The 15,522-nt window shown below is 51.1% G+C and overlaps 1 protein-coding gene across 2 annotated transcripts; it reads right to left on the reverse strand.

Annotated features, from left to right (window-relative positions):
- Positions 1-3,660: 3,660 nt before the first annotated feature.
- On the reverse strand, positions 3,661-14,644 carry LOC149521729 (ficolin-2-like). 2 transcript variants are annotated; one of them, XM_089772915.1, is made up of 10 exons: positions 14,089-14,644; positions 12,302-12,415; positions 11,615-11,668; positions 10,315-10,350; positions 9,463-9,510; positions 8,623-8,658; positions 7,559-7,686; positions 6,455-6,584; positions 6,102-6,236; positions 3,661-4,320 (listed from the first exon to the last, which is right to left on the reverse strand). In XM_089772915.1, the coding sequence occupies exons 1-10, from the start codon at positions 14,168-14,170 to the stop codon at positions 4,073-4,075; spliced, it is 1,011 nt and encodes a 336-aa protein (XP_089629041.1). In that variant the 5' UTR covers positions 14,171-14,644; the 3' UTR covers positions 3,661-4,072. The 2 variants fall into 2 exon arrangements, with proteins under 2 accessions (XP_089629041.1, XP_089629042.1); XM_089772916.1 differs by lacking the exon at positions 9,463-9,510 and adding an exon at positions 11,317-11,352 and having other exon boundaries at positions 10,309-10,350.
- Between the last annotated feature and the right edge of the window lie 878 nt (positions 14,645-15,522).

A 15,522-nucleotide genomic window follows, 5' to 3' on the forward strand; every position in this document is an offset into this window, starting at 1 on the left:
GCATTCAGGGACTGCAGCCTGGCGGAGGCTCCAGACGGCAGATCACTGCCGTGGTGCCTTTGCTTCGGTGCAGGCGTGTCTGCGGGATTCCAGTCTGCGCAGCGGGAGGCAGCTGCTGGTCTGATGGTCCCTCTCTTTGTGCTGGGGAAGCGCGAGGACACTTCCCACTGGGCTGTTGTGGTTTGTACGTGGCACCAGCGCTCCAAAGCCGCCCAGGGGCTATGGGAAGACATGGCTCTCAGTCTGGCTACCGCCGTGAGACTGGGCCTGGCAGCAGAAATCACACAACCCCGTGGAAACGGTGGAAGCAAAGGGGATCCTGCCACACTGGGCGGTGGCACAAACCTGGCAAGCAGCCAGTCAGGGGAACAGCAGACAAAGGAGGAAAGATGCACGGAGAAGCAAAGCTCAAGAGTTTGTCGGGAAAACGTTGGGGACTGCTCAAGATGTGGTGGGAACGTGGCCTGGAGGGTGCCCAGCGTTCGGAGAGCACTGCAGTGTCAGTGGGAAAGACAATCGTTGCGCCCCCGTCCGCACCCAGGGTCAGCGACTCCGCAAGGGGAAGCAAACCCTTTGCTTGTGCAGTAATGCAAGAAGGGAGCCGGACGCTCTCTGGCAGCTGTCCCTGAGGAGGAAGGGGCAGGTGAATGACGATTCCTTAGACACTAGTGGGACTGTCACAACCGACAAGCTGCAGACTGGTGCTCGGGCCAATGTTGTTTCAGGGATTGGTGTTAAAAGGTGGAAAAGACCGAGGGCCCCGGGGAGTGAACAGCCTCTAATGGGGGAGCTGAGCGGGGCCTATGTTGTTTCAGGGATTGGTGTTAAAAGTTGGAACAAAACACAGGGACCATGGAGAATGAAAAGGTCCATCTGAAATTTTCGAATGGGGGAACGCGTTCCTTCTCTTGGTACATGTGTCCTAGCATGGCAGTAAAAGATCAGACGGAATTGATAAACTTTGAGATAGTGAAAGGGAATAAAACACCTCCATTCCATGGAGACACGCCAAGCCCTGGGGCGGATACAGAGAGTGCAGGTGGGAGAGGAGGGAAGGGACACATTGTCCAGAACGTTTGAGACAACTGTAGTAGAAACAGGTGGATTTGAGACGTAGTGCATGTCATACTGATTTAATAAAGAATTGTGCAGCCTCAGACAGGAAGTGGATAGAATTTGCTGAGGCTACGGCTTATGGTGAGACTGTATGGGGGGGTACGTCTACACTACGAGAGAAGGTGGAATCCAATACGGTTGGTTTCCTAGCACCCAACGGCGCCAAGTTGAATGTGCGTGTCCTCACTGCGGGGAAGAATCGAATGCCGTCCGAAGTAGCGCAGCCCCATCGACTCCCAGAGCGAGGCACCGTGGGCCGCTTTCCATTCTGGGCTCTGCTAACGGCGTCCCCTGGGTCCAAAACTCTGCAGCAGGTGTTTGTGGGCTCACGTCGGCAGCGTCCCATAGAGCACTCGTCTAGTCTCTCCCCCTTAGCGTACGGTAAAGGGGAGGCAACGTGTTTGAATCTTTGGGTGCCCGGGTTGCCCACACAGATGCCGTAGTAGAATCCCAGAACACTGGAACCGGAAGGGACTTTGAGGGGGTCATTGAGTCCAGGCCTCTGCCCTCACGGCGGGAACAAGCACCGTCTAGACCATCCCTGACAGCTGTCCATCTAACCTGCTCTTAAGTATCTCCAGTAATGGAGATTCCACAACCTCTCTAGGCAATATATTGCAGTGTTTAACCACCCTGCCAGTTAGGAAGTTTTTCCTAATGTCCAACGTAAACCGCCCTTACTGCAGTTGAAGCCCATTGCTTCTTGTCCTACCCTCAGTGGCCAAGAAGAACACGTTTTCTCCCTCCTCCTTATGATGCCCTTTTAGGGTATGTCTACACATCAAGGTTAATTTGAAATAACAGCCGTTATTTCGAATGAACGTTACTAGCATCTACACAGCCAAACCGCTATTTCAAAATAAATTCGAAATAGTGGAGCACTTATTTTGAATTTGGTAAACCTCATTCTACAAGGAATAACGTCCATGATCTCTGCACTAGATGGCGTAACGTGGCCGTCTATGGCAGGATAGCTGCCAGCCTGGCCACCAAAGGCCACATGCAAACCCAGGAGCATGTTCGCATGAAAATCAAGTTGGTCCGGCAAGACCCCCAAACCTGAGCCCTGAGCTTCCCCTCCTCCTTCTTCCTGTTGCTTCCCCCTTCCACCTCCCTCCTCCCAGGTTTCCCCCTCCCCTCTCCTACCCTCTTTTCTCCCCTCTCCTGCCTCCTTTCCCCAGTCTCACCAGTTTTGTCCCCCCTCCCCAGTTTTTTTAAATAAAGAGAGTTTGTGTTCTTGAAATTACGTGTATTTTATTTGACATTAGGAAGGGGGGTTAGGCCTGTGAGGGAGGAACGAGGCACAAGCCCCCAGTGGGGCAGACCAGGGAGGCTCTTAGTGCTCCTCAGGGTGGAAGCTCTCCCTCAGGGCCTCCTGGATACTGACAGCCCCCCGATGGACATCCTGGATGGCAGCCTGCAGAAAGTGCAGCCAGGCTCGCATCAACATGTTCACGAGAAGCACCAGAGTGCCCAGGGGCAGCTCCGGCTCCATGCTGCAGAGTGCTGTGGTGTCCCGACTGAGGGCAACCGGAGCACGCAGAGACACAAATGCTCTGCTGTCCCTCAGCGAGGTAGGCAAGCAAGCGGACGCCGGCTCTGCTGCCACAGCGGGTGCAGACTGTGGCTGGTGCGGGGCCTGGGCCGGCGGGAGCAGAGGGCAGGGCCTGGGCTCGGCCGGGGCCCCGGGGAGAGACGGGAGCCGAGCTGGCGGCGCAGCGGCAAGGACGAATTAAAAGCTTCTTCGGGCCCCTGGGCTTGTTCCCCGGCTACGGGCACGTGGAGTGGGAGGGGCTTGGGTGTGGGCCTTGTGACCGTTCGACCTTCCCCGGGCACCAGAGCCCCGGGCGAGGGAGGGGCGGCCAGTCCTGCCCCTCAAGGCCCTGCAGGCTCGGGCTCAGCCCTGGGACTTTCTAGTCTCGGCCTGGCCTGAGATTGCTCTGCGCGCTCCTTGGCACCACATGGTCAGACTGGCCCCTTCCCCAGCCAGGACACTGCTGGCCGAGGTCGCGCCCCCTCGTGCGCCCCCGGGAGCCAGACAACGAACGTCCCCTCCAACCCGGGGGCCTCTGCCCCCCATGTAACAATGCAGGGCCGGGCCCTCGGGCGTGAGCGCTGCAGACCAGTCTTGTGGGCACAAACCAATGTGAAATGGGGCAACCCTCCAGCCGCCTTTGCTTTATCCACCCAGGGGAAGGTTCCCGGGGCGGATGCAGCATCTGCGGGTACCGAGTGGCGCAGCCCGGGAAGAAGGGCGTGGCAGTGCTAGGAGCTGCCAGGAATGGAATCACCAGACAGCAGAGAGCCGGCCGGGAAAGGAGACAGGGCCGAGACAGCCCTGGCCGGCAGTTTGCAAACTGAGATTTTAAAAGCACCGGGGCATTTCCGTGAATTATCACTGACATCGCCATGTATTGCTTGGCAGGGAATAAATCATAAAATATTTTATTGAGCAATCGTTGAAAATATTGACATGATAATGACCATATTTTTTTCTTTATAGAAAGCTACATTTTTGGGAAATGAGAAAAGAAAATAGCATCTTCTGATACTTTCTAGCAAGGAGAGGAATTGTTAAAAAATCTCCTAAAATTGAAAAAAAGAACAACCCCAAAAGCAAAGACGAGTCACTATAGAACCATATGAAATGAATTCACTTCGACATTCAATTTTTCTTCACAAAACCATTTTTATCATTTTTAATCCGTTCTAGTCCTGCTGCACTGCACTGGCTTTGGCTGTAGAGCTCCCTTGTTCTTCCCTCTCGCTGGGAGTGGTCTAAGTGCCGCTCCGTGGGACAGTGATCACGCTAGGGGGGTGGGTTCCACATGCGCCCACGGGCTGGCGCCTAAAGAGAAGGTCTGTAGTGTCATCTCCAGATAAATGGTTATTATCACAAGCCTATTATTGCTATAGAAGAGCTAAGTATAATCATGGTAACTAACTCCCTGATTGGTTACACAGGCCTAATTTTCATCTCAGACGTCTTGTAGGAGTATTTTAATCCTTTGCCAGAATTCCAGTTCACCCCATCACCAGGAGTTTCATGGTCGCCTTTCAGGTATAATCCATTCAGGTTGGATAGGAGACAGTTCTTGTACCACCAGCCTCCGTAATAGGATATAGCGCAGTTATATGGAGAATTATCGACGTCATGATCACGGGTTGTAAACATCGCGCCATTGTGAGAAGAGAAGGAATCCCCTGTGGAAACAATTGCATTTCTCTATTATAGGTTTGTACAGAGACAAACTAGGTGAGAGAATCTCTTATTTTTCACGTTTACAGTTGAGTTGCCACAGCCGGTCTCGCAATTCTGCAGGTGGTTGCTAAATTTCCCAAGGTACCCAGCAGCAGAAATCTCTCCGGGTTCAGGAGTGAGACGGCAGTTCTACTTCCAGTGGGGAATATTTTCACCAGGCCAAGTCCTGAGAGCATCTCCACACAAGATTAGATGGGAAACTCTTCAACTTGTCACAACTTAAGTCATAGACCAAAGCCAAAGAGCTGCTAATTGTGGAAACTGCATTCCCTGCTGCTGCTGCCACTCGTAGCCCGCAGTGAAGATTGAAGACAAGAACTGGGCCACCTTGCAAGAGCTTATCATGCATTTGCTCTCAGCATCAATATTAAGAAAACAGTTGTATTAGGACAGAGGTTTCCACACGATCCTTCCATTACCTTAAATTCAAACCAGCTGGAAGTACTTTAAAAGTTGAACTGTTTCAGCTACCCAGTGATCACCAACTCCTCACTGGATGAACAACTAAATATTGGCAGATAATTGGCAGGTTGCTGCACCATTACTAGACAAATGATCAGAGTATGGAGCTGCCATCAAAGCTGTGTTCCTAGTACTCGCAAAGGCTGGGGGGAGCCATGGAGAATTTGTGCTCCTCAGGAGAAAGGGTTAAACATTTCCCACCTACACTGACTCCACCAATGTCAGGGTAAAGTCACCCACACAGAAGCTCTTCAGAGGGCACTTTCCTCAGCCCTAATGAAGGGGAAATGACCCGAGCGCCCAGTGACAGCGGCCCAAACGAAGACATGGGCAGCTATCACAGGGAGCCAAAACAACAGGGCATCCCACGCGTCACTGCAGAGACGCGGGCAAGCGAGCTGGGAAGGAATCTGGAATTGACCCTGCCCAACAGGAAATCTTGGGAAGCGGTTGTGACGTGTGGTCCCATGATGAGCTGGCTCCTGCAGCCCGAAGGGAGAAGAGCCCATAGGCAGCAAGCAGCTTCCCACCAGGATACAGGCATGTTCTCTCTCTTCCTTGTGACCTTTAGGCAGGGATGTCCCTTGCAGAATGATCATCAGGAGCAACCGCCCTCCCCCCCGGGCTTATTCCAAACGGCATGTGGGATTTTATCGAATCAAAGGATATCACATCTACTGCTTCCCCTTTTCCTCAGCACTCGTTCCTGGAGGGACACTTCCCACTTATGTGTGTGCAACGGACTGTTCCTCCCTCAGTGGACTGCAGTGGATTTGTCCTCACTGATGTTGATTCTATTGACCTCAGACTATTTCTTCGGGTTGTCTGGATCATTTTGAAATACAATCCTATTCTCCAAAGCATGTGCAGCCTCTCCCAGCTTGGGATAGTCTGTAACCCTCGTAGGTGTACTCTCTGTGCCAGGGCCTAAACCCTGGATGAAGATATTGACCAGAACCAGTCCCATCGCATATCACTGTGTCCTTGCAGCATGACGGGAACCATCGATAATGCTTTCTGAGACGGGTTGCCCAGCCACCGATGCACCCACCTTATAGGAGCTGTAGCTAGATTGCATTTTCCTAGTTTGATAATCGAGAGGTCACGTGAGACTGTAACAATCGCTTTACTGACATCTAGATATACCACGTCAGCTCCTTCTCCCCTTTCCCATTTGCTTCTGCCACCGAGTATCCTGCGTCCCTTTCGCTTTCCACGTTTCCATCTGCCACCCGCCATAAAGGACCCTCCTGGAACCTACCTGCTGTGCCTCCTAGAAAGGATCCAAGGGTCAGCTTATAGTTGCCAGACTCGCCTGCAATTTTGAATGACGCAAACTTGGCATATTGATCGTTGTCATCAAAATCCCTGAGATCAACACGCAGCTCCTGGGCTCCTTGAGAGAACAGTTTACAGCAAATTTATTTATTACTGTTATGGATGGTTTTTATAGCCACTCAAGGCTTGAAGCTCAATCCAGGCCCCACTTTGTAGGCACCATTATGGCCATCTCGTTTGATCGCCTGCCTCACATGCATCACAAAATTTCACCCTCTGATTCTTGTGACTGCGTGGGGGGCTGTTAGGGAAAGGAAGCATCACTGATGTCTATACCTTGGGACGTCAGCAGGTGGATGTTGTCGTTCCCCAGCCAGAATTCTGACAGCTGGTTGCCGAATCCCGTCTTGTACGACTTCAAGTCCCGGTAAAAATCCACGGAGCCGTCCGCCCGTCTCTGGAACACCTGCAGGGGAACGGGAGACTCTTAGCTGGAAACCCCACTTTGTCACCCTTCCACACAGAGTGTGAGACTGGAAACCCCGAGGCAGCAAAGCGTTGGGGAGACGGACAGTGTCAGCTCCAGTTCAGCCTGAGGGGACTAGCGCAGAGGGCTTGTCCGGAGGATCACAGTGTAGCTTGGCAGCAACAAAGGGTCACGTGCTCCAAAGTGTACAGCCCTGGCCTGGCAATCAGGACTCGGTTCTACACCCAGTTCTGCCATTTGGGTAAGTCCCACGGCCTCGGCCCTCTGTCACCCCTCTGCCTGCCCTGTCTGCAGAGACTGTGAGCTCTTGAGGACAGGGACTGTCTCTCGGTCCGTCTTTGTCCAGCCCCCGCCACCATGGGGCCCTGATCTTCATCGGGTTCCTGAGGCTCTCCTGGGACAGTCACAGGCACAGCAGAGTGTCAGTGGGACGTATATACAGGGGTCAAACCCTTTGTCGCCTCGGCTCCCTAGAACGCTCTCTCCACTCAGGCACAAGCTGCCAGAGCGATGCAGCAGCCGATGCCGCTGGCCTGTGGCTAGCGTGGAAGGAAGCAGGAATCCTGGTTCCAGCCCCTATTGAGGAGGCTCCGGGAGCCGGGCAGAGAACAGCCAGAAGGGGGAATCCGGGGACCTGTGTCGTACCAGTGACAAATGTCCCCTCAGACGGGGTCTTTTGGTTCTAAGGCTCCAGGCTCCCTCCATGAAACCCCTTGTGCCCACTGCCCAGGTGTCTAGAGACTTTGGGGAGGGTTGGGGGGTTGGCAGGGCCCGCAGAGTGTCCGTGGTTTTGTTCAGCTAAGCGGGGTGAGCTCACAGCATCAGAGTCTGTGCCCTCGTGCTTTTCACCGAGCTACAGCCCCCTGGCTAAGGGCACCTCCCATCCCGGGCCTGGAAATTGGTGGTTGTTCAAGAAAAAATGTTTAGTGAGCTTCATTATGCGGTGTTCTTACAATCCATCCTCCACCATCTGTGTACATGTCACACAGCACGATCATGGCGTGACAGTCGTGGGGGTAGATGGTGTACCAGCCGCTCATGTGGTTCCCTCTGGCTAACAGCTCCTTGCAGCTCTTTGCTCCTGGGTGAAAAGGAATTGCAATTTGTAATTGGTTGTTTGACTCTGCTCAGAGCAGGATTCATAGGCTGCTTTGTGGTGCACTGAGGGCCAAATCAACTAGAGAATCATGTAACTGGAAAAGACTCTTTGAGGCATCTTCTCCTCCCCTCCACACAGCAGTGTATGGGAACTGAGTGTATGGGGCCGGATACCGGGTGGCACCCCTTAGAGCTGCAATCAGGCACCGTGCCCCTGATTGCAGCTGTAAGGTGCACCGGGGGGTAGGGCTGTGCATGCGTTATGCGCCCAGGGGCGGAGCCGCGCATGTGTCGTGTGCCCGCTGCCTGGGGAGCATGAATGGCTCGAGCCGGCCCTGTCTCCCCCACACAGCAGTGTATGGGAACTGGGTAATGTCCTGTGAAGTAGATTGTGGTCTCTCTGTGTTCCAGCGTTGGAGAACCAGCAGAGCAGCAGCATATGTACATAGCTAGACTTTTCCTGCTCCCTGCAGACACATGTGCCCAACCCGACATGTTCCTTGTGAGAACACCTTGAAAACTCATGGGAATTGACATGTGCACAAGGAGTTAAACTGCAAATGCCCGTACAGCCATTTGAAATCCATGTTTGAGCCAGAAGGGCTTCAAGTTATCATGTCACTCGGGTGACCGTTTTCCCCCAAAGAATGTCAGATTCTCCCAGGAATACTCAAGAAACAGTTTGCCAGTGCACGGATCATTTGAGACATGTCTCCACATTAATTCACAGGCCACTTCTTAACTGTAACTGCACTCATTTTTATAGACTGAAATCTCTTTGCTGATCGTCTGAGAATAAGAAAATGGGTCAAGCAGAGATGTGGGGTTTTTTTTTTCAATTTGTTTGGTGCCAATGGGTTTTCATGTTCACTTCTCTGGATGGAATGAGACAACATTTAGTGTCATAAGAAATTCTCACCTTTCTGACACTGCATTTTATAGAGGTCTGCCTCCGCTGGACATGAAAAGAAACACAATGGAAAGTTAAATGTATCCAGAAAATTATCTTTTGTCTTCTAAACTATGCAGTTGGCTACAGTGACTGCCGGGATAGCGAAGTAGTAGTTATGCTGAAAAGGCTTATAAATAAAAAACAAGTGGAAATGGAATCACACACATCTGGGCTCTGAGTCTTCTAACCTGAGCCATCAATACAGCTCGCATTATATAGCCAACACTGTTTTGTAATCTTCTCATGAGGCTCCTTCTTGCATTGCTAAAAATAGGTTTTTAACAAACTTAATTAATTACCGGTCAGTTCATAGGAGCAATGCAAAGGAAGTCAGGGGAGTTGCATATGATTACGCTAGCTGTGAATTTGATTCAATGTATTTAAAAAAAATCCAAGTGTCAATGGGAGAATATCCATTAAAGTCCTGATAAATAAAAGGTAGTTCCTTTAACCGGACATCTAAATACAATCCATTTCTTGTGATTCATAGTCTCAGTACATTGGAAATACAAGGGAGGTAGGAGACAGTAACCTTCTTCAGGATACACATCCAGATCTAAAGATTTCACTTACATTTCAGCTGTTCTCTTTAACACCAAGGGTGCTCTGCCTAGCGTTGGTTTGGATGTTACAAAACATGGATGGCACCTGTTTCTGCAGGCAGGGCTATTTCTCCCTTTGTAAAGCCCAAATCTCACAGAACAATCAGTGATCTTGATACTGTGGACGTGATAACTAGCCAAGACGAGAGCTCCTCAAGCTGAAGAAATGAAACTACAATGATGCGCACAGTACAAGGGAGAGTGCAGAGGGTCTCACCGGGTATTCCAGCGGGTCCAGGGTCCCCCGGGGCTCCTTGACTTCCTAAAAATAGAACTCAGTGTAAAATCCGTGTTTTGCCTAGATGCCACCTGCATAATTCAACCTCTCACCACAGCAATCACGTGGGTGTAATTGTGCACGGGGCTAGGAGAAAGCCATGCACCCCTTACACTCTGAGCAATCTGTTAATGTTGGTGTTTAGTGGGGCTCAGGTGACGCATTTACAGTGTTGCCGACTCATACGGTTTTGTCACGAGTTTCATGATAATTATTGTTTTCCTGAAAGCCCGACATGCTGGGACCATATGGGTCTGAGATCATTACAGCCTTCGTTCTTAAAGGAAAAGCTGTTTTATAGCCCTTGAGGCTGTGGAGGATGCTTAAAAATGTGACCCTGGTAGAACCTAAACACTGTAAACAGAAAGCAAATCAAAAGAAAACCAAGTCTGTTATCTGTCCATAATATCATGATTCTAAGAGCAGTCCCCTGATTTTTTGTGAATCTGACTCAAGATAGTCAGTTATTAGGGCTTGGCAACATGCATGTATCTTTCCTTCTGCACTGGCGGAACTGAAATAGGCTTTGGCTATGTCTACACTGCATTTTGGGCCTATTTCCCATGACTGCATGGGACCTTATGACATAGAGCATCAGAGATTATAATTAGAACTGGGAAAATTTTCCAGCTAATATTTTACTCAACAAAATATGTTTTGTCAGAAACTTTCAGCAAAGCAGAAAAATGTTTCCAACTGTCCATTTCAGAACATCATTTTCATTGTCATTGGGCTGTTCAAGGGAGACACAGAGGAGAAGAACCACGGCAGGACTCTCACCTTTCAGTCCAGGGGGGCCAGCAGCACCTCTTTCTCCTGGACGAACAAAAGATAAAATAGGAAAGGCTGGACAGAGATTCCCCGATTTTGGTTGTGGAGCAGAACAGAAGTTGTGTTGGAATAATAAACCCTTTATTATCAAATATTATCAAAGATAGACACTGAAAATGGAGAAAGCAAATGAAAAGAACACCAAGACTATTATTTGTCCATAACATCATGATTTAAAGAACGAATAGTCTAGTAGCCCCTTTTTGGGGGCTGTTTTTTAAGTCTTTCCTGTGACAGAATAACTCAGCTATCCCTCTGTAGCTTATCTACTCGCTGTCTCTATTTTCTTCCTCCCCTCCATTTTTTTTCCTTCTCCTTCGTTCCCACCTTCCCTTATTTATTCTTGGATCTGGACTTCCAACACTCTGGTCATCTGAAGAAGTGGGCTGTGCCCACGAAAGCTCGTGATCCCAACTACAGGTTTTGTTAATCTTTAAGGTGCTGCCAGACTATTGAAGTTTTTCCTGTTACGGGCTCCCTCGGCTCCCCCTCTGAAGCTTTTGAACAAGATATTCAATCATCTGGGGTTGGCAGTACTGCGTTCATCTCGTCTTCTGCACTGGCTGAACTGAAACAGGCTTAGGCTTTGTCTACTACTCTGCAGTGGGACCTATTTCCTGTGCCTGCGAAGGACGTTGTGACATATTGGACATTGTAATTGGAGCTCGGTGACAATTTTCCAGCTAATATTTCATTCACCGTTTTGAAATGTTCCTACTCTTCCTTCTGGAAGACCGCTTTTTTTTATTTGACAATTAGGGAAAGACACGAGGACACATCTTGTTCAACTGGCACCGATTCCATTTCAGCTTTTGCTTTCAAGAAGCTGGAAGGGAAAAGAGTCCAACGAAACAGCGCAGGGAGACTGTAGGTCTCAAGTCCTCTGTCACCGTGAACACCACCACAGGGTGCCTGGCTCCGCAGCGAGAAGAACCATGGCAGGACTCTCACCTGTCAGTCCAGGGGGGCCAGCAGCACCTCTTTCTCCTGGTTGAACAAAAGATAAAACAGGAAAGGCTGGTCAGAGATTCCCCGATCTCGGCTGTGGAGCAGAACAGAAGTTGTGGTGGAATAATAAACCCTTTGATGTCAAATAGAGGGAAGGGAAGCCAGGGTGGCTTTGGAGCCCAGATATTATACGCACTGGTGTTTGATAAAGAGCGCTAATTAAATATTTTATTCAAAACAAATTTCCTCTTTTTAGGTCACATAATAGGAAAACAAAGCTCTTTTGCCCTTTTTATTTTACCTTTTGAGCCGGTTCGTCCCACTTCTCCAGGGATCCCCTGGCTTCCCTGTTCTCCTGCAAACACAGAAAACTGACTGAATCCTGATTACTGAGTATGTGAATCCCCCTGCCCCCTGGGATCAAATTGCAATGACCCATCCATGTCGAAATTCAAACAACGTATCTGCATCCGGCCCCCTGACACCTGCTCTCACGTCAGGATCCCCTAGCAGGGATGTTTGCATGGAAGGCCATTGAAGTCAGTGGGACAAGCACATCTTGCTGTAGTGTGGGAATCAAAGCTGGTAAACAATCATGCTTACATGCACCCATTCAACGTGCCATGGCTCGTGATACTAATCACGTTGTACTCTTCTCTAGTCCTTCATGCAAAGTTCTCAGAGCATTGAAACGAGCCTCTCAAAACCTCTGGGAAGCAAAGGATAGTTATTCCCATTGTACAGAGGAGGACAATGAGGCTCAAAGGAAGTGACTTGACTAAGGTCATACAGCAAAGCAGTGACAGAGATGAGGAAAGAACCAGGGGGCTTAGCGGGTCATACTCTCTAAAGGGAATGAAGAATATTTCAGAACCTGGTTATTCTGAAACGCTGAACTCCCACGACAGCATGTGGGCACCTTGCAACAATAATTCCCATTTACATCAGCACCATCCACGACTTACTCCCTTCAGTACCGGGAACACACCTTTTACTCCTGGAGCTCCTGGGTCTCCTCTGGGCCCCACAGTGCCTGGAATTCCTCTGCAGCCTTGTAGAAAGGAGACTTGATCGGTACCGTTGAGGCCCACTAAGCTCACCTCTGGGGAAAGAAACGAACCCGTAATCTGTGGTCGTTCGTTTCTCCGAATCAGAAACATTCTGTGGAAACCCAGCGGGAGAAACCCAGCAAACAAAAGCCTGGATAGTTGCTGCCTTTTCTTTCCTCCATGAGCAATAAACCCACCATTCCCGCCAGTTACGCATTTGTGACAATGCTCTGATACCGCACGTTGGCTCATTCCTGCTAATCTTGGTTTTACGTTACAGTAAAAGCCAAAGTTCAAAAGCAGTTATTCAGAACTTGTGTTTGAAAGAAATCACTACAGAGTTAATTTTGATGTCCACAAGCCTGGGCAGTGTTTGCAACCCAGCCGATGCGGTATTGGACTAGTTCATGAGAAATTAACTGCAGAGACACAAAAGGAGAATGAACCACAGAGAAAAACAAAGAGCTGCTGTTCAGGGAAGAAAATGTCCAAAGGTAAATTAATTTGAAAATCGCTATGAGCTCAGATAAGACATTTTTAAGAATTGAATATAATTTAATCCAACAGAGCCCTCCCTATATTATACGCCTTGTGAAATATAAAATTATCTATGGAGACATCAGTGGAGAAATACAGGGACACTGGAAATACTTGAGGCAAGGAAAATGTGAGAGGATTAATATTTTCTGTGATATAGAAACTGCCTCCTAACCTAGCGCATTCTGCCATAGATTGTACATAGCAAATGATTTTCCAAATGACCATGAGTTGCAGGAAATGAAATGAGAAAGCAGGAGCAGAGATTGCAACACCAGAATTCAACCCTAATTCAGCAGGGCTCCCTTTCCCTTCAAAGAGAGTTTGCCTGGATGAGGTCTGCACACGTTCGACTAAATCCTCCATAAGGTCATAGGATTACACAGGGTGTGTAGACCACATGGGTCCGTTGACGGAGCCATGTAAACTAGTTTACCCAGCATCGGCAAAGAAGAGGGGATTTAAATAATCCCCTCTTAATTAAAGTAAGTATGGCCGCCGCCCTGTGCCGACGATCAGCTCTTCCAGCAAAGCGCGGTAGTCTAGACACGGATTGGTCGGCTGAGGAAGCCTTTGCCACCTATGCTGTAAGCCTCGTTTCTCGAAGCATAAGGGATCGGTCGGCAAAGGCTTTCCCAGCTGACCGATCGGGGTCTAGACTACCGTGCTGTGCCGGATCAGTTGATTGTCGGCACAGTGCGGCGGCCATGTTTATTTTAATGAAACAGGGATTTAAGGACTGACATTTCATTTTCTAGCCTTTGGCTTAGCAGACTGCATGGGGCTGTCAGTCACTATGTTCAAATGATTTAGGTCCAAGATACAAAGGAGCTGGGAGCTTTAGACAGACAGCCCAGCTACAACACAGAGAGGCTAGAATTTTGGAAATGAAGATGAGGTACAGGAGGTGCAATCCAATTTTGAGGACTCTTACCGGAGAAGAAGAGATTTGCACCAAATAATCTGCAAAAACCGCGCCTGTTTTTTGCACCCCTCCAGTCTGTGCTGTGCACTTCTGCCACACAGGTTAGATTGTACCAAGTAGTTTTGTACAAAGAAGCTGTTACATGGCACCGCGAGCAGGCAAAGCACCACAGAACTGCTGCCCAGTTCCCAGTTCTGCAGGGCCCAGCTGGGCAGGGAGCAGAGGCTGAAATGCAGCTGTGAACAGGGATTGTCTGTCCCTCACCTGGGCAGGTGTCCTGAGCCTGACAGACCGTTACTGCTAGACAGAGCAGCGGGACGAGCCATTTCCGGGCAGCTCTCCCCATGGCTGGGGCTGGTCTCTGCAGTGGCCGCTGCACTCGCCTTCTTCCCACCTTCTCCTCTCCCTGCTAGCCAGGAGCCTTTTATGTGCAGGGAGGAGGGAGCCTGGGGCCAGGGAAGAGCTGCCTGGCCCATCCCAGCGCCTCCTTCCCACGCCCCACATTCCAGCCGGTCCCACTGAGCGCTTGCAGCTCCAGCGGTCACAGCGGCAGCTGACGCCGTGGCCTGGCAGGACGTGGCCGGGACGGGAGCAGCAGCCACTGCTGCCCCAGGGACGTTACTGGACGGAGCCGGGCGGAATCGTTGCTCCCAGTGTTGGTGCAGGGGACTGTGTCTGCTGACAGACTGAAAGAGGGCGCCCAGGAAGGAGCCCGGTCTGACCCACTGCGCCCAGCCCAAGCCCCCCGCTGACCTCCCGGGGAGCAGGGTTGGGCGCATTGACTAGCCACCTGCTCGATTCTTAGTGGTGGGGCAGTAGCCACGGGAGGCCTCGTGTCACACGGGCCCCGCTGTGCTCCATGCGGTGCTCGCCCCCAGGCGCCGACAGCAGCGGGTGGATGGGCTCCAAGACCAAGGGACCACTGTGCACCTCTGGTCTGCCCCCCTGTGCCTCTCAGGCCCCAGCGCGCCCCAGAATGACCCCAGAGCAGATCTTGCCGAGGAGCAGCCAGTCGTCACGGTACCACAGTCGGTGGCGGGGAGTCGGCCCCTCCCTTGGCCAATGGCTCCGGGGCTGACCCCGCTCACCGTTCACAACGTGCGCCTGATTTCCCATCCGCATGGGTCTGGCTCCAGCCTCCAGCCCTCGCTGCCCCCAGCCCTTACAGCCAGGCTGGCCACGAGAAATGGAGCGGGGAGGGGAGGAAGGAGCTGGTGTCCCAGTGCCGGCAGTGCTACGTGTGCCCGTGTCAGAGAAACAGTCAAGGCCAATGGCGCATGCCCAGGCTGTATCTGCCGATATAGCACAGCTGCTTTTTCCATACGCACGTGGGGCATTCAGGGACTGCAGCCTGGCGGAGGCTCCAGACGGCAGATCACTGCCGTGGTGCCTTTGCTTCGGTGCAGGCGTGTCTGCGGGATTCCAGTCCGGGCAGCGGGAGGCAGCTGCTGGTCTGATGGTCCCTCTCTTTGTGCTGGGGAAGCGCGAGGACACTTCCCACTGGGCTGTTGTGGTTTGTACGTGGCACCAGCGCTCCAAAGCCGCCCAGGGGCTATGGGAAGACATGGCTCTCAGTCTGGCTACCGCCGTGAGACTGGGCCTGGCAGCAGAAATCACACAACCCCGTGGAAACGGTGGAAGCAAAGGGGATCCTGCCACACTGGGCGGTGGCACAAACCTGGCAAGCAGCCAGTCAGG

Source organism: Pelodiscus sinensis, chromosome 23 (assembly GCF_052426305.1).
Source record: "Pelodiscus sinensis isolate ZL-2025 chromosome 23, ASM5242630v1, whole genome shotgun sequence".
NCBI lineage: Eukaryota > Metazoa > Chordata > Testudines > Trionychidae > Pelodiscus > Pelodiscus sinensis.